This window comes from Scatophagus argus, chromosome 2, assembly GCF_020382885.2.
Source record: "Scatophagus argus isolate fScaArg1 chromosome 2, fScaArg1.pri, whole genome shotgun sequence".
Lineage (NCBI taxonomy): Eukaryota > Metazoa > Chordata > Actinopteri > Scatophagidae > Scatophagus > Scatophagus argus.
The window spans coordinates 20,690,250-20,710,685 of record NC_058494.1 but is presented as its reverse complement, the minus strand read 5'-3'; the positions used below and the strand labels follow the sequence as shown (position 1 = coordinate 20,710,685).

The 20,436-nt window shown below is 43.0% G+C and overlaps 1 protein-coding gene across 1 annotated transcript in view; it reads right to left on the bottom strand.

Annotated features, from left to right (window-relative positions):
- Window positions 1-11,403, bottom strand: part of fbxo41 (F-box protein 41) — a 43,611-nt gene extending 32,208 nt beyond the window's left edge. The window contains exons 1-2 of the mRNA XM_046417185.1: window positions 11,272-11,403; window positions 512-1,315 (exon numbers count right to left, since the gene is read on the bottom strand). Of these exons, the coding sequence (XP_046273141.1) occupies window positions 512-1,063 (552 nt within the window). The 5' untranslated portion in view covers window positions 1,064-1,315; window positions 11,272-11,403. The remainder of the gene's footprint in view (window positions 1-511; window positions 1,316-11,271) is intronic.
- Window positions 11,404-20,436: the final 9,033 nt, after the last annotated feature.

Below are 20,436 nucleotides of genomic sequence, written 5' to 3'. Positions count from 1 at the left end.
ACTGTACTGGACTGCTGTTTCCACCACTGTTGGCCACAAGCTATGGTTCATAATTACAGTATACATTGTATTCCGTTGCAGTATAACTTACAGCCATTAGTGGCAGGGCTGAACATACTTTTGCTCAACAGCACACTGATCAGTCATGTGCAAGAAAGACATTTTGTATTTTGATGCCCTAAATGGCCTACAAAATTAAATTTCAAGATGTGAGCAATTGATTGGGGTTTGTCATGCATGAAATTTTGTCCTTTTATTTTGTTCATTTGTAGGCACTGGCATGTGCTGTTTGATACAAACACTAGGTGGTGCTAGAGTGAGAAATTTTCAAACTCTACAAAACAAACTTAACGTTTCTGCAGAAAAATAAATTATGAACTTCCCTTTACCACGACTGTGTATGGACGTTGCACAGCAACAATCTGACCAGTAACTACATACAGTAGTTTGTGTATAGCTTTTGCATGTAGTTATGTGTTTATTTGGCTGTATGTCCAAAAAATAGTCCTACCTCTTCAGAAAGCTTCTCCAGCCTTTCATCCAGCTCCAGCCGTTCAAAGGCCCTCGCCTTCAGCCTGGCCAGGCCTTCCTCATAGGCTGCCTCCACTGCACTGGCTGCTACATTAGCTGCCACTGCTACAGCAGTGCTGGGGTTTCCATGGGGACCTGGGTCTGTAGATGTCATGGCTTTCTTCATAAAAATCTCCCCGAGGGGAAACTCCACATTGGGAATGTACCTGGCTGCAGTGTTAGCAGAGTTAGCCGGTGTCAAACTCAAGTCGTCCGCACAAGGAAGCTCGCGGCAAGGGAAGCGACGTTCCTTTAAAGCTGAAGGCCGGAGGGGCTCAAAGGGGTCGTTGTTGTTGGCAGGTGTGAGGAGAGCTCCCTCAGCCACTAGCGGCAGCAGAGCAGCGGCATCGCATACACTGTTGGATTTGGAGAGGACGTAGAGGGTCTCGTACGTGTGGTTGTACTCCAGGTGGGCACGTAAGGACGACAGGCTTCGGAAGCGCTTGTGCTCCCCGCAGCGAGGACAGCGGTATGGCAGGTCCAGAGAGGCCATGCCGTGCAGTAACTGCCGGAGGGGAGGGGTCGGCGCTCACGCGGCACAACAGCGGTGCCAGTATGAGGGCACAGAGGTCGAACACCTGACAGATCCTCTCATGCTTAAAACTGAGCGACTACGGCAAGTCAGTAGGAATAAGAGAGATCCGATGTGCAACGGAGGAGCACAGCTCAGTCACACGACCACACATAGTGGCAACTTTCAACTGGTCGTTTCACTTCATCATTCGTGGTTCTCCTGCCTGAGGTCCTAGAAACAGCAAAAGTACGCAAGTGAGTTTAAATGCTTTACACTGTGAATCTGTTGATAATGAGAGCCAAATCGTCAGCTAGAACATAGTCATGTTTGATGAAGTTGGTGAAAAAGGTTATTCCTAGTGACACTGCAAAACAATATACAGGAGAAAACATGTGCAGTCTACACTCAACATTTTCCTGTAACAAGGCCGACGACGTCCTGTGGCTTCCACATTTTGCAGACTCACATGATTGACACTTTTTGCTTTTCCTCCACCATTTGAGTAGAAAAAGTTGAAAACTGACATCGAACAGTGAACATTAAGTCGGTTGTAAACAAAGAAAGAAATTAGACAAACTGACATTAATTTGCATGCATTTGTCATCCAACAGCGAAGCAATAAATTGTTCACAAAGTCACCAGCTCGATTTGACTGACACATCTTTATACCATTGAAAGACATGATTACTGGCAGTCCATCTCTCAGTATTTACCGCTCTAGCCGTCTGGACACAGCAGACATCATACATCCTGCTGTGCTTGCTGTGTCTTAACTCTCTGATGAGGAATATTGATCTTTAAGTTTAGTGGTCAAGAAAGAGGAAACCTGTATTTCACTTAGGGTTAAAAAGCAAACTCCTTGACTTGTACCCTGAAATACTCAGAGGAGGAGTGGAGGAAGATGGTTGAAAAGGAAATGGTTCCATTAGTGAGAGTGCATGTTTGCGAGGACATCCATCATCTGGTCTGAAATCGAGGAGGTCAGCTGGACAATACGCTACAATATTTCGCTATGAGATCTGATAAGTCACTGCAGGAACTCGGCCGTTATCTTAGCTTATCCAGCTTTTGCATCCACGGTTTCTTGTAAACCTCAAATGTTGCTTTATATTTTTGCGTTGACAAGATGATTCAGTTATTTTCACATTGTATTTAAAACAGAAATCATGCAATTTAACTGTCTTAATGAATAACAATGCATTGGCAAAAATGGTGCCTGATGGCAAAACACACACACACATATATATATATATTCAAAAAATGTGTAATCATTTAAATCATCATTTGATTTATCATTTCTTTCTGTTGCTTTGATGCAGCGCAGAGCCAAGCCCATGTGAGAACATTGCATCACTGTTTATCCAATTACCCAGCACTTGATACCCCTTGATAGTGAAATAATAAATTAGCAAGCCAGTCTCAATTCCCCAGTGCAATTCTCTGATCAAGCACTGACTGTGCTGTTCTGCAAGACCTTCAGGACACTTTCAAAAACCAGTTCTGTGAAAACTGATGTGTTCTCGTCACATTATGTAATCATAAGACAGATTTGTGGGGCTTACAGTAAAAATTCAGCTGAATATTTCCGTGGTAATGTTTCTCTATTGATAGCAGTCCTAACATCATGGCACACCAGCACAAGTTCAAGACACAAGTTATAAAAATGGTTAGCGGTGATACAGCGCCTCTTGCAACGCCATGTTATACTGTGAAAGAGCCATGTAATGTAGCCTTGATCATTTCTAGCACGAATAGTTTGTTCATGAATCCCTAAAGCTCTTGGAGAACTCATTTCACATCATGTTTCGTGTTGCTCAGCCCAATAAAATGAAAGTACTGTTGAACACTGAATGCGCCTCATCCAACATGTCAACATTAATGCAGTCAATACGTAACCCAATGGGTATATTAAAGCCTCGAATTCAGATTGGTAAACAACGCCACATGGTCTGCATATCAACTGCAGCCTGTGTAGTAAAGCACAGTCCTTGTTTGGGCCCATTTGGACTCCATACAACAATCAAAGACTGAAGCTTGAACCAGAAGAAACTCTCTCTCTCAGAACTTTCTACAGCAGGGATTAATGAGAGAATCAGTGGGCACAGACACTGGCAGTGTAATCATAAGTCACAGATGCAGGCTGTTCTTCTCAGAGGGCTCATACTCTGGAAATCCCCTGAAGTCACTGAGACTGTTATTAGACGTCTGGCGAGGCTGGAACAGGGAGTGTACTGGCAAGCCGTGCCCACTTATTAAAGAAGGAGGATCTCACAGGCACAGTCACTACACCGCGGACAGCAGGCCCTCCCATCTGCCTAAAATTACCAAGTGAGGTATTTAACCAGCTCGGAAATGGGAGGAAGTGAGGCTGTTTAGTTGGCCACATGTCACATCCTGCCAATAGAGCTCAGCTGAGACATCCCAGAGGACTGCATTTAATGTTTTATTGTGGTTAGCGAATAGTGGACATGTGGGACAAGCTGATAGTCATGGCCTTCAGCTTTTCTCATTTCTAGCAGCAGCAAAGAATGTCAGGAGATTTTGTCTTAGTCATGCGCAGACACACAGAAAGTACAACATCTACTACATCGGTTGCATCTGCAGCTTTCAGCATTTTTTTCCATTTTTATTTTGTGAGTTCAGCTGAAAATTTCATTACAAAAATATCATCGAGGGTGCAACCAGGGGTTGCCAGGGGTGTAACACAATCCATCAGTCTAGACTGACGCATCTATTTATTGATCAATGATCCAGTATGATTAATGCCAAGTGAAAACGTCAATCCAAATCATCATCTCTAAACATGTGAGTTTATTTTAAAAATTCAAATGGCACATCTGTGTGACTGCTCTGGTCCAAGCATGTCCTCCCTGAGCATTCAATCAGTGCTGGAGTGATTCAGTTGTAAGATGAGATGGGCAATGCAAAATAAGTAAAAATCATTTTTTTATGAACAAGAGAAATTTAGATATGGGATAGGGGGTGAAAGATCAGAAAATGACTGGTTATACACAACATTGGATGACACGTTTGATATGTGGGTACAAAAAAAATGCATGTCCTCTTTCTCTGTAAAAAATCAGTACCAACCAAACACCATCACCCTTACCAAACCAGCTGTCACCATCTGCATCCAGGATACAGCAGCCTCTAACCTTTAACCGCCAACTGACAGGCTGTGTGACTTCACACTCATCAGACATACAAGAGATCCTTTAAGTAACAGCAGCTGGATTGGAAACAGAAAACTGTCGGTGCTGTTTGTCACTCATGCAATGATGAGAAGCACATCTGCCATAAGCCCAGGGACACGTTTTGTGCACTATTTTGTGACACAAATGTGCACAGAGTAATGATGTGCACTGTAGCAGTACTGATGCTATGTGATAGATTTATATTTCTGATGTGATTGTATGCACTGTTAGCTACTTTGAATGCAAGATATTTTACTTCTATGTGTATGTCCAGGGCTGATGGGAATACACCATCATTAGTAAAGATCTGAGTACTGTTTCATACTACAAACCACATACTTGACTGACATGACAGACCCTTAGAAAAATCTCCCTAATTGTTTGCTTTATTTCTGTTTCTTGAATAACACTAATGGACAGAGTTTTAATGGAAAGCTACTTTTTAAAGGCTGTTTTCTGGGAAACAATCTCATTTTCATAGTCTGTCAATCTCAGGCAAGCTTTTAGATGGTCAAACAAGGCATTAAAGTGAGTGAGAGCCACGTGGAACAGAGCATAGTTTTCCATTTTTCTTAGCAACAAGGTCACGAGAGAGAAAGAGTGAAGGTATCATGGCTAAAAGCCTCTTTATATGTTACTGTTTACATGTTTACAGTGCAGTAACCTAAAGTCAAGGGGAGTTAAAAAACGGAGGCTGTCAGCTCCAACAGTCCATTTCTATCACGCAGAAAAAAAAAGGTTTCCGAACATAAAGAGAAGAAGGAGCCACAGTGTGCTTTGAGAATATTTTCAAATAGACAGAGAGAATAAAGATAAAGAAAGGTGGAGAACAAGAGCAGAAGGAAGGAGGTAGACAGGTGTAGCTGTGAGGAAGCTGCACCAATGGGACACACAGAGACAGTGAAGTTTTACAATTCCTAAAGAAGCCAGTGGTGGTTGAGGTAGATAAACCACTATAAAAATAGTACGAGCTTCACTTTGTATTTTGCTGTTCAAGAGCAGAGCTGTGTTCAAAAACTTCGTGGAGGCTTCCATATACTTATTAGTGTTGCTAAGCATCGGCCACAAGAGTGTGTGAAGTGTTGTGACACGCCCGGAAACATCTCACGTTAATCTCAACGCCCTGATTATACCGCTGCTGTGTCCAGCACAGCTAAAGAGTAGAAGATGGATGCTGACACCAGCAACAGCAGTTCAAAGCACAAGCTTTGCAGATCCGTGCCGCTAGATATTTTAATATTTTCCCCAACACACAGTGCATGCTCAACCCTCCCAGTGGGTGATCCCTCTCTAACTCGGTCCAAGGTCGCTCTCCTTTCAAGGGTTTTTCTACTCAGTTCAGTCTTCTTCTTCTTCTTCTTCTGTTCTCTGCTCTTAAATACTGAACGTAATCATTTGGCATTTTCTGATTCTTACTTGATCCATTGGCTCTAAGCAGATTCTCTGAAACATCCTTTGACGCATACTTGTCTAAAAGGGTTGTAAAAGTAAATGAACTCGGATGCCAACGTCCTGCTCAGCTGTTGCTATAAACTAACTGTAACCATTTTCTATAAACAATCAGTTCCTTGGTGTAAACGTCTGACTGAACTGTGCTTACATTTGAAAAAGAAGGCTTTAACATCATCAGGATGAGCCAGTGTTGCATGTTCTTAACAGTGGCGTGCTATTTATACGCCATCCCATGAGATCACGTTGGATCAGCTGACATTACCAGAGGCATAGAGGCACAATGACCCCAGCTGCAATAATAACTTAGAACTTATTATCAATATTAACCCCTTACATTACCTGTGCGGAAATACTGTGGCCTATGCTACAGTCACTGCAACAGAAACCTTAAAGCTCTGCAACATATGCATAAAACATCAGCAGGCTCTCTGGCTTCACTAATCAAAGATCAAGGCAATTAAATGTATCCTTGTACAGCACTGGATTGCACAGATAAATGAATGTTTGCAGTCCTGTTCATGCTCCACATGTAGAAAACAGACACAGGTAATTAGAAGAATCAGATTAAAATAAATAAAACAGAGCGACACATATACGTATACACCCAGAAAATAATTTGTACATTTTTTTTAAATCTGCATCTGGATGAATGTAAACAGCAACATAAGCAGGATCTTCCCATTAAATTTCGACCTTTGGGAAAAATTGTCCATGAAGTTTGACCGCATTGAAGCAACAAGCATCAGGTTCGCCTAACCTCACACCCTGGAGTCCTGCACTCTGTCGGCTTGGAGGACACTTCTGCCTGTTCCAGATCCATTCATAAATAATACAAGTCAACGGCTACAATCAAAACATCACTCAGCTTCACGCAACTCTGGTTCACCAGACCAGCTCTGGAGCTCTCTCTCACAGTGTGCTGAGGTTTACTCCTGTGTGCCTGTGCTCTCTGATAAAGATTTGTTTTGCTCGGGGGTGTTGAGGAGGAGGAGGAGGAGAGTGAGTCAAGGTGTATCACAGCAGTCATGCCAGTCCTCTGCAAAGCTTCACCCAGAGATGCTGCGGCACTGAACTTGAACTAGCAGTTAGCAGTGAACTCCTGCACGTAATACTGGAGCTGCCAAGACCGTATGAGAGGTGTGACACCAGCATCAACCTACACTTCAACAATGGAGCGTTTTTTTGTTTTTTTCAACTGCTGGTATTTCTCATGTGCAAAATGTGCTCAGCCCACTCCCACATTATTATTTTCTTCTGTCAACACCACCACAAAACTGAACATCTCAGTAAATTAAGAGAAAAGGATTTTCCTCTGCGAGCATTCTGACAGAAACCAGCATGGACAAGAACCCTGCAGAGTCTTGACGTGTTCCCCGGACAGGCTGCATTATACTACGTAACCTCCTTTATAAACCGAATGGGAGGTTTAACGAAAGCTCCTAAAGCCTTCTACAGTTGGATTCTACATGAGCATATCAAAGTGTGATAGTCTGGAGTAAGCCACAGATGGGACTCAAAGCTCAAACTGTTTTTTTTCCACTGTTCTCAGGCTGTCGTGCAGGCTTGACAGCTTCTAACACAAGATTCTGTAATAATGCATTCCCTGCCAGTATTGTAGCTTAGTTTACCATTGTTTGGGGGTTCATCTTTGCCTCAATTCCACCTGAGTGCACTCGTCTTCTTAAAGCATCTTTAAAACTCTTGACACAGGCTAAATGGTGAGTCCCGTCTCTTGCAGAACATTTTTGGGCCTGTCTGCTTAGCGGACACAATGGAGAGGGATGCGGTGAAACCAGCCAAAACTTGCTAGCCTCACAACTTTAAGGGAACAAACAACCCATTATGCGACGCTAATTCAGTTCAGTTATTGTCAGTGTCAGCCCTTATGAAAAACATATTAACTTCAAGCATCTTTAATCAATAGTTTCATAGTAACAACATCTGGAGCAGTGACAATATTAAAGGGGGGTCACTCACACCACAACTACGTCCTGCTGTGGTTCACTCTCACTGCTCTCATAGCGTGTTCTTGGCCACAGTGGGCAGCTGTTTTCAGAATAAAAGCTCTAAAAACCCACTGTACACCACTAGCTCACAGTTTGCAACTAGCTGGTGAACACAGTGAAGCATTTAACTGTGAACAAGCCGGACATTTCCTTTAAGAGTCAAGAGAGACCGAACACAGAGCTAAAAGAGAACTGCTTAAAGAATAGTTTGCAAAGTATGGTCCTTTGTAAGTAATGTAATGTAACTGTCATCTTAGCCATTACTTCACAAGGAGGGCAATAAAGCTGCACAGCTGTCACTGCGCCGACACCCAACAAGAGTCATTGTCAGAGCTCAGGTCAGCCAAAGTCGGGACCGTGAATGAGACGGATAAACTTTCACAAATGTGAGCTGGCTCCTTCCCCCGACTCACCACTGTCAAGTATTGATCCAAACGGCTGCTCACAGAAACAATTATCCTCCAGTATGCATACATCGACAAAGCACACTGACAGCGCTGATTCCTGCTGTGATCACGATGAACGGCAGCAAGCACAAACACTTACGGTACAGATCCACTGCCGACCAAAGTGACTGATCTGACAGTTTCCTCAACAGGTAACAGGATCCACGAATAAGTCACCCTGAGTGTTTACCCAGCGTTAATCTGAGCCACTGCTGGCTACGCAGGCAGCCGTCTCACACGAGCATTTGTCACCTAAATCGAGGAATCTCTTACTTAATCAGAGCTGAATAAGGTGCTGTACTTTCTCAATATCTCATAGCCTCTTAAAAGAACACAAGTAAGCTTCTTATATGCGTACGTTAAGCCGCCTGCACTAGCCAAAACAAGAGCCGGGACGTAGCTTCTATAGAGGACGTCTGTGGGAAGTGATGCAGAAAATGGCCTCTGTGATTTGTGGCTGCATTTGGACTGCCTCTGAGGTCCTCTTTTATTCACTAATCCTGAGCCTGTGTTGGCATGATATCCAAGTTTCTGGTGGAGAAGTGAGAAAATCAGTGCAGATTAAATATTTCCTCTCTCAACCGAGCAGACATATGGCATTCGAACAAGATTCCAAGTGAAAGAGCATTTAGCACAATTTCATAGCATGTCAATCGAAAGGCACGTGTGTGTTTGAAAACCTTCAAAACAATAAAGACGAATTGGTGAATATTACACGAGCGGAATTTACGCATCAGTCTTCGGCCATCGCAAATCGTCGGAAAAGTTTAAATGCCCTGAAGCCTGAATTTTGAGCCTGATCCTTAATCTCTAAATGATGGTTGGATGAACACCATTTTACTACAACAATAACAGAACAGGCCGGAGATGCCTGAGTCAGCTGTGCACGAACACACACACACACACACACACACACACACACACACACACACACACACACAGTCTTGTTATAATGAAAGTGAGTCCTAAATAACAAAAAAAATAGCTAATTGTCACTTTTTGATTTTCAAATATTGAAATATCTTTGGATTTTTGACTGTCAGTGAGACAAAATAAGACATTTACGAAAAACAGAGAACATAATCAGCAGGCTTGTTTTTATTATTGTAAGCAAGCTCCATAAGAACAGAGCAGCTATTTGAGGAGATTAATGAGTCTTTTTTTTTTCTCTCTCTCTCTTAAATTAAGCCATAAATTTACGACTCCTTGAGATTTACGCTGTCAACCGGAGCAAATGAGCCTGGACTGATGTCAGAGATTGATTAAGAAAGTCAGAAAGCTTGAAGTGACGAACTGTGGATTTGGTTGAAAGTTGGTGGTTGGTTAAAAATATATCAGTGGTTTTATCCTTTAAACGTGGAGTGAGTGACATCAGGACCTGCACTTAAATAAATACCAGAGGGAAATGGGAATTTTAGTGACTAACTGACTGACAACATCCTGACAGGCAGATCAGCATCACTGGGAGACAGATAGACAGATAGATAGACAGATAGACAGATAGATAGACAGATAGACAGATAGATAGACAGATAGATAGACAGATAGATAGACAGACAGATAGACAGATAGATAGACAGAGAGATAGACAGATAGATAGACAAATAGACAGACAGATAGACAGATAGATAGACAGATAGACAGAAATGTAAACAACACTTTCTTAGACCTACTATCCCACAACCACACTGTAAACAGACATTTATACTTTTTTTCCAACAGTGGAAGATATCTATCTGCTGTGGGATTATGGGTAATGACTATGGGGACTCACTGCCACAGCTGTAGGAGCTGTTGCTCACATGCATACAGAGGAATGTCCAATGCTACGTGCTGCACAAGACACAGTGAAAAGGAAATAAATAAAACCTGCACCTTTCTGAATCCCTGCCTCACATGTGATCATGTGGGAAACCATCTGTCTGCAGTGACATTTGCATGACTGCTGAAAACTGCAGGTGTGCTATCGCAAAATGGTGCCATGGGGTCTGCACACAGGTATGTAGCATGTGCATGCACTAATGCAGTGCAGATGCAGAACTCAGCTCAGCCAAGGACATATTAGGTTATCCCTCCTCTCTCTCTCTCTTTTCTGCATGGCTGCTCCAACTTTTGTCACACCTGATTTTCACAAACACAGCAGCATGCAGGCCAAGGCCCACTGACTCAGAGTCAGTTTTCTCGGGCTCTGCTGTCACGTGACAGTTTCTCAAACTCCAGCAGTTCCTCGAGATGTGAGTTTAAGGTGTCCCGTGGGAACATTATTATTATTATTATTATTGTCATTGGAGTTTGATTATTTCATCCATGACGCTCTTGGACACTTTCTTTTTGAACCAAAGAGTGCTCAAAGGGAGCAAAATTTTGCATGAAGGCGCCAGTCTGCGATCATGACTGCAAGAAGATTCATTGAATAACGTCTCCAAAGGACCAGGCTACGGCTGTGTGTGCAAGCGGACACATTTAACTTGTAAGAGAGCACATCTAAATACAGCCGTCGCAGGTAGCCTACGTTTCCCACACATCCGGGCCAAACAGGCCGAGTCAAAGTCTCCTCTGTGGGTCTGAAAAGCTGATTCAGGCTCACGACGGTTTTTAACGATGTGACAGTAAACACCGGCACGTTCAGCGCCCAAACACATCATCGATCCTAATAACTGCACTGCACATGGATCAATCGCACTCAGCCTATCGTGTGGGTGTGGACGAGCGGCGGCATCACAAATACCCTCATGGAGAAATGAACGCCACCGTAAAGGACTCAAACGCACGGACATGGGGGACTGAGGGGGGGGGGGAGGTGGGTGGCCGGAGTCAGGTTAATGCACACCGATGCTGACGGCAGCAGCTGTGCTCTCTCGGAGGAGAGTGAGAGTGACAGCCTGGCATGTAGGCTGCCCGTTTTTCCTCCTGTTTTCACAGCAGCGCCGGCTCGTCGCCGGACTGGACGTTGCATAAACGTGTTGCACAGGAGAAGCGGCGTCAATAAAGCGGTGATTGTAAAATGCACACAAACGCGAAAGAGTCGGGTTGGAAGGAGGGGGGGTCGGGTGGCTGAAAATAATGAAAGAAACGTGCGTCTCACTCACCTCGCAATCTTCTCCCCATTTTTTTTTCCGCTCCAACCAGCAAGGCACCGCTGAAGCCTTCCCTGACGTCACAGAGCTCCTCTCTGCAGCGGAGAGCAGGAGGCCTGCAGAGGAGGAGCAGGGAGGAGAGAGACGGGGAGAGAGAGAGAGAGAGAGAGGGAGGGAGGGGAGGGAGGAGAGAGTGAGAGTGTGTGTGTGAGAGAGAGAGAGAGAGAGAGCTTGGACAGATGCAAAAACATGAATCATAACACACAAACACACACCATCTTGTGATTAAGGAGAGGATGCCATGCCTGTGAGGAGGCTGTGGGTGTGGAGATCTGATGACGGACAGCACACACAGGAGGGACGGACAGACAGGCAGGCAGACAGACAGACAGCATGTCCCATTCATCGGAGGCTAAACACAACAAGCTGCTGAGACAGTTTTGGTCCCGCCAGCTGCTGCTTTGCTTTATGAATCAATCATGTGTCATAGCTTAAACTCTCTGCCAATTCTCACACAAAAAAAGGGGGTATATGTGTTTGTGTGTGTGTTTGTGTGTGTGTGTGGTGGGTTCAACTGTTCAACTGTTTTCATTCCTGGAGGAGCTCAGCAAAACAGAAAGATAAAAAGGTTCATTCCACCCCGTTGTGTCGTTGTTTGATGCACTCAGAGTTCGGTTACAGTGAACAGGGACTGGACACACAGACCAAGACTGCAGGACTGCAGGACCTCTGCTGCCGCTTGTGGCTGCAGGTTCTGACGGTGGTAAAGGCTGTGGATGTTGTGTCGCAGCAGGCAAGGGTCCTCACGCCAGCAAACGTCAAGTGATGTCAGCCGTACGTCGAGGATATCGTGTGGTGTGCTGTGGAAGCTTATGCTTCATTTCTTACAAGAGAAGAAGAAAGGTGTTGTCGCCTTTCAAGAGTTACATAGCCTCACTTTAACGAGGGCCTCCGTGCGAACACCATGTCGGCCGATACATCAGTCCTGTGATGAAAATGCTGTTTCTGTTTCAATTCTGCTTGATTACTCGATGGGAAAACAGCAACAGGAGCCCGACGACAAATCTTTTCCCCTCAGCCCACGAAATATCTTGAGAAAGAAGTTTTCATATTTCTAAAGAAGAAATATTTCGGATAGTGGGGAGGCTTAAAAACATGACTTTGAGACTCATTCATGGCGATAACATCCATCCATTTCCTATACCGCTTATCCATCAGGGTCGCAGGGGAGCTGGAGCCTATCCCAGCTGACTACGGGCAAGAGGCAGGGTTCACCCTGGACTGGTCGCCAGTCAACAGGGCCAACACACAAGGACAGATAACCACTCACGCACACACTTACTCCTAGGGGCAATACAGAGTAGCCAGTTAACCTAATGTGCATGTTTTTGGTATTGTGGGAGGAAGCCGGAGTACCCGGAGAAAACCCACGCAGGCACAGGAAGAACATGCAAACTCCACACAGAAGGGCCCAGACCGGGATTCGAACCTGGAACCCTCTTGGTACACCATATTATGTGTCATAATTTTTACTAATGGTGCAGTGGTTAGCACTGTCGCCTCATAGCAAGAGGGTTCCAGGTTTGAATCCCAGATTGGGCTTCCTCCCACAATACCAAAAACATGCACATTAGGTTAACTGGCTACTCTACATTGCCCCTATTGCACCACCCATGGAGATAACATTTTAAATGAATATAGAAAACATGGCAGATATGGTATCAGCAGTATAGTGTTTGCTTCTTTGCGGGTCAGTTTGGGACAGCAGTGTGGATTTTTGTATGTTGGGGGGGTGTTGCTCTTAGCCAACCACAATGTGCTCTCAGTGCTTCAGTCTAAGTCTGGTCTGGTCCCATGCATCACAGCCCGGGGATCTTTTCTGTGCCAGTGATTAAAAGTAATCTATGACTTTAAATTCGCTTCCCATGTAAACTGAATGTGAAGGACGCAAATTTAACCCTTGAGTCTGAGCAGACGCTTCTCCCACAGGTGTCGCTGAAGTGATGTTACGTTCACTGTTCATCTGTCATTGAACACATCATCACACATCCGAATCTCGGCTAACATCATGCAGAGCGCGGATGAGCGTATCTTATTTGAAGCACATACAAGATTTACAACACTTGCACTTTCTGATTATAGTTTACTAATTTTAATTTACTTTATTAATCCCAATCTGGGAAATTACTTCTCTGCATTTAACCCATCACTGATTGAAACACACACATGCAACATGCAGTGAAACACACAGGAGCAGTGGACTGCATCAAGCGCCCGGGGAGCAAATTGGGGGTTAAGTGCCTTGCTCAAGGGCACATCAGCCGGCTAATGGGGGGTGGGGACATTATCACTCCACCACACTTAAATATTTTCCTGCCCATCCGGTGGGGGAATCGAACCGACGACCTTCCGATCATAAGCCGATTCTCCAACCTCTGCCCCAAAACAGTGCGTTGAAATAAACATCACCTCGGCTGATGTAAACGCCTAAACTAAACGCCTCTTTGTATGAGCAAAATGTTTGGCTGTGACAAGTCGGAGCTGAACACCTCTGAGTGGATGCCTGGCTGAATGTAAAGTTCGACTGTATTGTAGCACAGAAAAAGTGTGTGTGTGTGTGTGTGTGTGTGTGTGTAGGATCCCTGGAAATCCCATTTAGGAGCTCAAGCACCACTTACTGGTCAAAGACAAGAAGTGCACTGTATACAGGCTGCCATTTGAAAATACTGTGATTGTGCATGTCACAAATGAAACCGAATGTAATATTACTTAACGTTTCCCATGTGACCACATTTACTACTGATAAACATAACCACTGGTCCTGCCAGCTCTCCTTAATCTCCTTAATGTTCCTGCTGCATGTGATGAATTATGAAGAACACGTAGTACGTAGTCAGTCTGGGTCAAAGGAGACTTACTTTTAAACACACACAGCTGTTCTCTCGCTCTTTTTCTTTTCAAATCGGTATGTAAACTGGCATCAAAGACACAAAAGTCATCTGCTGGAACAATCTCGAAGCTACCATCATTCATGTCAGAGACTATAATAAGTAAAAAAAAAAAACAAAACAGAACACACAACTCTTTGCATCTTTGTCATTGAAACACAAGACGGAATCACAGTTTTCAACACAGAGTGGCACAAATACAGCGAATGTATTATTGTGTTTTTCTACAGCACTTAAAAAAAACTGATTTCTTTGGACATTGTCTGAACTCCTTCCTCCACATGATGTCTAGAAATGTTAAAAACAGGCTTAATTTTGAAGCGGCAATTAAAAAGTCTCTGAGAATTCATTTAGTCCACTCAACCTCAGACTATTCCGAGCAAGTACACAGAACATTAAGGTGTCAAATGGGCCATAATTCATCACACTCTGGTGACTGTCAAGTTATTCATGACAAATGTCAACATTTTCCTCACTAATTTTCTTAGTAAAACTTGCAGGAGATCAAGGATACATTTTGTTCTTTACAGCCAACGAGGGCTCGTTTTCAAGCTTTCCTCACTGTGGTAAATGTGACAGTGTTCATGTGGTTAGTGGCCAGAACGTGCACAGGAAACAGCACAGAATCAAAACTCTGGCATTGTGAAAATCCTCTGCAATACGTATAAATAAATTAATCAAACCGTTTGTCAGTCTTACTCTTTAGGCGTAAGGTTGAGTAACTTTCGTTTACTTTATATGCAAGATCAACGGCGCACATAATAATAATAATAATAGTAATTTTGATATAATTTGTTCAACTAAAGATTAAGAAGCTTTGTTAAATGTCTGTGCCCTTTTTTTCCCAACTGTGCCTGAACACCTGAAAGCAGCATGAACCCCTCCAGCAGTTCTTTATAGGCTGGAATATAATCGTGGAGCACTCGTTCTGATCGAGCTGGTGACACTGAGGGTATGTGACAAATATGCAGCAGTGTAAGTGGTGGATCAATATTTAAATCAGCCATAGGTGATGAAACCACCTCAGATGTATCTTTTGGCTTTATAAAGCTACTGACTGCTGTATCCTTGAGATTTTTTGTGCATTTCACAGTAACAGCTGACACCTTCAGGCTGTTTCTAAAATAAAATAACCCCTTCCTTTCACAATTAAGAAAAAGTAAAAACCCAAACCTGTTACATCAATCTCTACCCCTCTACGCCCTCTACATGCCGCATTCATGCAGTCATGACAGGGAAAGACTGACACACAAAAGCTTAAAAACTCTCTCCCTCAGGAGATTTTGATAGGATGAATGTGATGCTGGGCCGTTTTCTCGTTCTCACGTCAAAAACCGTGGCAAATTTAGACCGAACACCTTTATCCATCCCTCCTTATTCATATTTATGAGAAGTGACTGACAAACTCATTGTCTGGTAATTACAGTGTGGTGAACCTTCATTGTCTTTAGATTGGTAGAGACTGAGACATGCTGTGCTTTGGCTTGCTGCACTAATGCAAACCTCTTCCATGTAGATATTATTAGTCACTGTTTGCTTAGCAACCACAACACATGTCTGACATTTTTTTGTACAGTGAAAATGTTTTGTTTATTTTATTTTGTCTGTGAGGATTTATCAAAGGGTGGAAAGGAGAAGAGGACAGAGGCGAGGTCTGTCAGTGTTAGTGCACGCTCATCGTCACATATGCTTTTTTCTGTTGCTATTTGACACTTGTATTTTTAAGTGATGTCAACGTCAAATGTGAAATCAACAGGAGAGGGAGAGGCATCTAGAAGCAGCTGCGGCGCTCGCACGTTTCATTGGTCATAAAGAAAGACCTGGAATTTTGTTTTATTCTTGCACTTTCACCACAACAGTTGTAATTATATTCTCCAAAAAATAAAAAATACATATATATATAAAAAAAGAGAAAGATCCGTCTGACCTTGTGATCAGTTTAATTCAATATGTCATGTTGGGCTAACTGACCCACTCTTGAATGCATCAACATGCTGTATGGTGCTGCAACAATAATATGTCAAGAAGGAGAGAGAGAAGAGAGAGAGAGTGAGAGAGAGCAGTTAAAGCTTTGAACAGCAGGGGGCACCAGTAATATTCAAGGATTAACTGACATGACAGTCAGTGAGAGGAATATTACAGTGCTTTTCATCCATCAGAACAAGATCAAATCAGATATTATAAATGCATGTGACGGTCTGTGCAGACATGATGGCTTGATGGACGACCGGTCACCTTGGTGTCACACTGTCTGTATTTCTAGTGCTCAAAAATGATTAGCCGAACAGTGTGATGTGTACACCAGATTTGACCGGCATCAGATTGTGTATAAACGCTGAACACAAACCTCACAAAGCCTCACACTCACTGATCAGAGACCACACACAGTGCAAAATGAACCTAAGAAAAGAAAAAAAAAGATTCTTACTACATCACTAAGTCAACTGGGCTTTGACTGTCTGTTAACACTCAGGGTAACACAATAAAACAACATGTAAGCCTGGGCTGAGCTCAACCACTATCAATATATTACCTCAAGTGCCAATTACACTCATTAAAGGGATAAAGTGTGATGAAACTCCAGGCTAACAGCTTGAAAATCATTATTGCATTCAGCGCACAACAATGCAACTCAACCCTAAGTGTACACCTTATTATCAAGCAGACCAGCTATGAAAACGAGACTCTGGGGCAAGAAGCACAAATGACAGGTAAAAATAAAACATTTGGACATGGCTTCAAGATGCATTCAAGCCATTTTGGCAAACAGTGCAGCTATTACTTACAGCTGGCACTTAACAAATTTATCAGCATTCTGCAGAAATGGTGTAACGACAAAGCCGGCTATTGAGGAATTATTATCTCCTTTCTCCAAATGTATGTTGTAAATGTTCTTAAATTGTGCGGTTTGGTTCCAGTGACCATTAAATAGTTTAGAAGTGTTGCAGACAATGGCAGCTTTCATTTTCATTAAAATGCAAAAATTGGAAAGGGATGTGGTGTTGGCTCACTGTGAGAATTTATTTGTCAAATTAAAATGCAATACACAGCCAAACCTGAAACTTTACAGTTTGACTTGTCTGGACTAATAGTGCAAACTGATACACCTGTACACACTTTTTAAAAAAAAATGTATAGCACATACATACAAAAATAAAAGCATCATTGGTCATTTTATTCATTTTACATTCAACTGATTAATATGATCTCTGCAGGATGTGCGACACAGATTTTGTCGGAAACTCTTAAAAACATAATGCATTTAATATGAGTCTTCATTTTTGTAAACTATTGCCATTCTAACTGGTGCAATGTCCAACAAATGTGTGCACAGGAAGCAGCATTTAGAGCACATTAATCCTGAATGCTGAGATATAATGATGGGCAGAGGCTTTTGTGCTGCAGGCAGCTCAATGTCACGTATAGCCATTGTTGAAATGATTTCTGAATGAAAACCGAGCTTGCTGACTCTTAAAAAGCATTAATGTCCCAATATAGTAATACACGGGTCTTGTAGCAAAACCTCATGTATCACAATGACACCGATTATCCAGATCTCTGCATTCTTAGCTTGAGCCATGGATGTTGCCATAGTAACACGAGTATGTCTTATCAAGTACGGCCCTTGTGATTTTTCACTGCAACTTATTTAGGCTGTTCACTGTAGGTATGACAACAGGCTATTGAGTTGTTGCATTCATTTCCATGTTAAGAGAGTTAACAGCCATTGTGTGTTAGCTTAACCTTTGATCTCGGCTTGTCAAATTGTTGTCAGCTAATATTAAATTAGGCCAGTAATAGAGGCTTTTTATGTAAATGATGTAAAATCCTTCAAAACTATAAATAGGCATAATTCAGCTGAGAGCTGATGCGATGGTCCCTGTGATATCAAAACATTGTTGCTGCGTTTTAATGATCAGACTGAGAAAAGCCATGTACTATGCAGGATATTAAGAGGTGCCGATGTTGAATCTTAATCTTATCCATCATAGTCGCAGTATATTTTGGATTTTGATACTATGATGACAAAGCAGATTTCTGCGGTTTTGCAGCTGGAGAAGCTTAAACATTGGAGGTCTTGATTTCACTTAATCCCCACCCCCCCCACCCCAAAATACTGTGTAAATAGTGAAACCAGTGACTTAAAGCTCCATGTCACCAGTCTGGAGACACACTTTAATCTCTCAAGCATTTTGCTGGCATAGCATAACCACAAAGTGCAGATTTTATTTGAACTTGGTAGTCACTTTGTAGCTTCAACTCGTCACACTCTTGTACTTCCTCCCTCGATGAAAATAATGAGGCTGTTTGATGTGCGACCACTATGGGCCCTAATGAGAGGAGCAGACTGTTCAGGACACATGAAAGCTCTTCAGTCCATTTGGACCATGAGCAGCCATTATGGCGCATGGGACTTGGACACCATGGAGGTCTGCTGACTTTCTGATGGTTTACAGCATTTAATGATGGAGGCAACAGCTAAACCTGTCACCCTTTTAACTTCTCGTGGAAGGAGGGAGAAAATATTCCAGAGGTGTTAAAGGCAACATTCAAGGGCACAGCGAATGGGCCGTAACAGAAACACGGTCGCATTAAAAACGACTGCACAGGTGCTGTGGGAAGAGAATCTGCTACATAAATTAAAGTGCTTGATTGTACCAGCACTGCAACTGTTTAAGTGATTGTTCAACTTCAATCACACTTCTGTATTCGTTCATAATGATAATTTCTTTGAGGGTTATTCTTTGTTAAAAAAAAAGCACTGTTTTCATGACCCGCAAAGTGATGAATCCATAATTTATCTTTTTCTCGTCCAGAGGCAGGAGGCAGCACATCTACCTCTCATCATAGCAATCTCTTCCTCCTTCACAAGACGCCACTGTCAGTGGTGCCAAAAGAGACACAAACACAGAGAGTGGATGAGTAGGAGGAAGGACAAGCTGATGGTGATGGAAAGATCAGCATCTCTTCATTTATCTGCAGGACATTGGAGGAAGAGCTCCAGCTGAGATGGGGTTAATATTTCTCCCGCTTAAGTTCTGGGGGACATAGTCATTTGTCACCTTAGGAGTTAGCTCAGATGTCAAAAATCTAGTTAATGTTTAGACACAGCATCCTGCCACTGGGCACCATTTTGGCTCCATAACAAAGGAAGGCCTGCCTCAGCCACAGAGTACTGTGGAGGACCGGGGGGGCCTTGTCACTATCTGTCTCCTAAAAGATGGCAGTTCCTGATTAGCTAATAGTTAACGGACGTGTGGAAGCATCAATCCTGAGGAGCGACAACGAGTATAAATGCACAAATACACACACGGTGGGAGCCTAATGCTGACGCTGTAAACATATCTTGTTAACAGGAAGCAGACCCTATGCCGCCACAGCATTGAGTGACAGGATCACAGATGACTAACAACAACAGAGCAGACTCTTTTATTTTTTTTTCCCATCTTCTGTGTCCTTGTAAAGCATTCGTGCTGTTAATCTCTCAAAGCTGAATGTAGCATTGGCCCCTTTATTCTTTGCATGAAACTTGAATTAATTACCCAAATTAAATGATCTGAACCTGTGAATGAAAGTATTATGCATTTATGCTCTAAGGTCTGAATCTCAGGATTTCTAAAGTGTAACTTAATAGATACACATTTTGTACCATTTCATACCAATCTTTCATGCGCTAGGGTATAAATCACAATTTAAGATACTCAGTTTCTCAATTTTCAGCAACAACTGGCCATAACATACTCTGCAAACCTACAAAAGCAATTACAAAACTACAACCTAAATCACATTGTTAATTCACATGGTGATGCCTTACAACACAAGACAAGAGACTTTGGGGCCTGCAGTGAGAGAAAGTGTTTTGATTTTTAAATGTGTACTGCTGATCTGACTCATACATATGAAAGCGCCCATTTAAAGCACCAAGAATCACAGGAGGGGGACCGAACGTGCCTCTTTAGGTTTTCAACACGACAGCTTTGAGATCAGAGGCAGCTTCTGTCTGCTATATGGCCGGGGCTTTTAGGCCTGGGAAACATACTGTACTGTATGCACCCCTGTGTGACCCCAGCATGGTTCCTATACACTCAGACAGGGAAAGACGTCACTCTCAGCGCACTTCGCCCCCTGAGAGTGACGGCCCATCACCGACTAAAAGTCACTGAGGGGGGGTGGGGTGCAGGGCAGAGTGGGCCATTATGCACTACTGTTTGTGTGCGTGTGTGTGTGC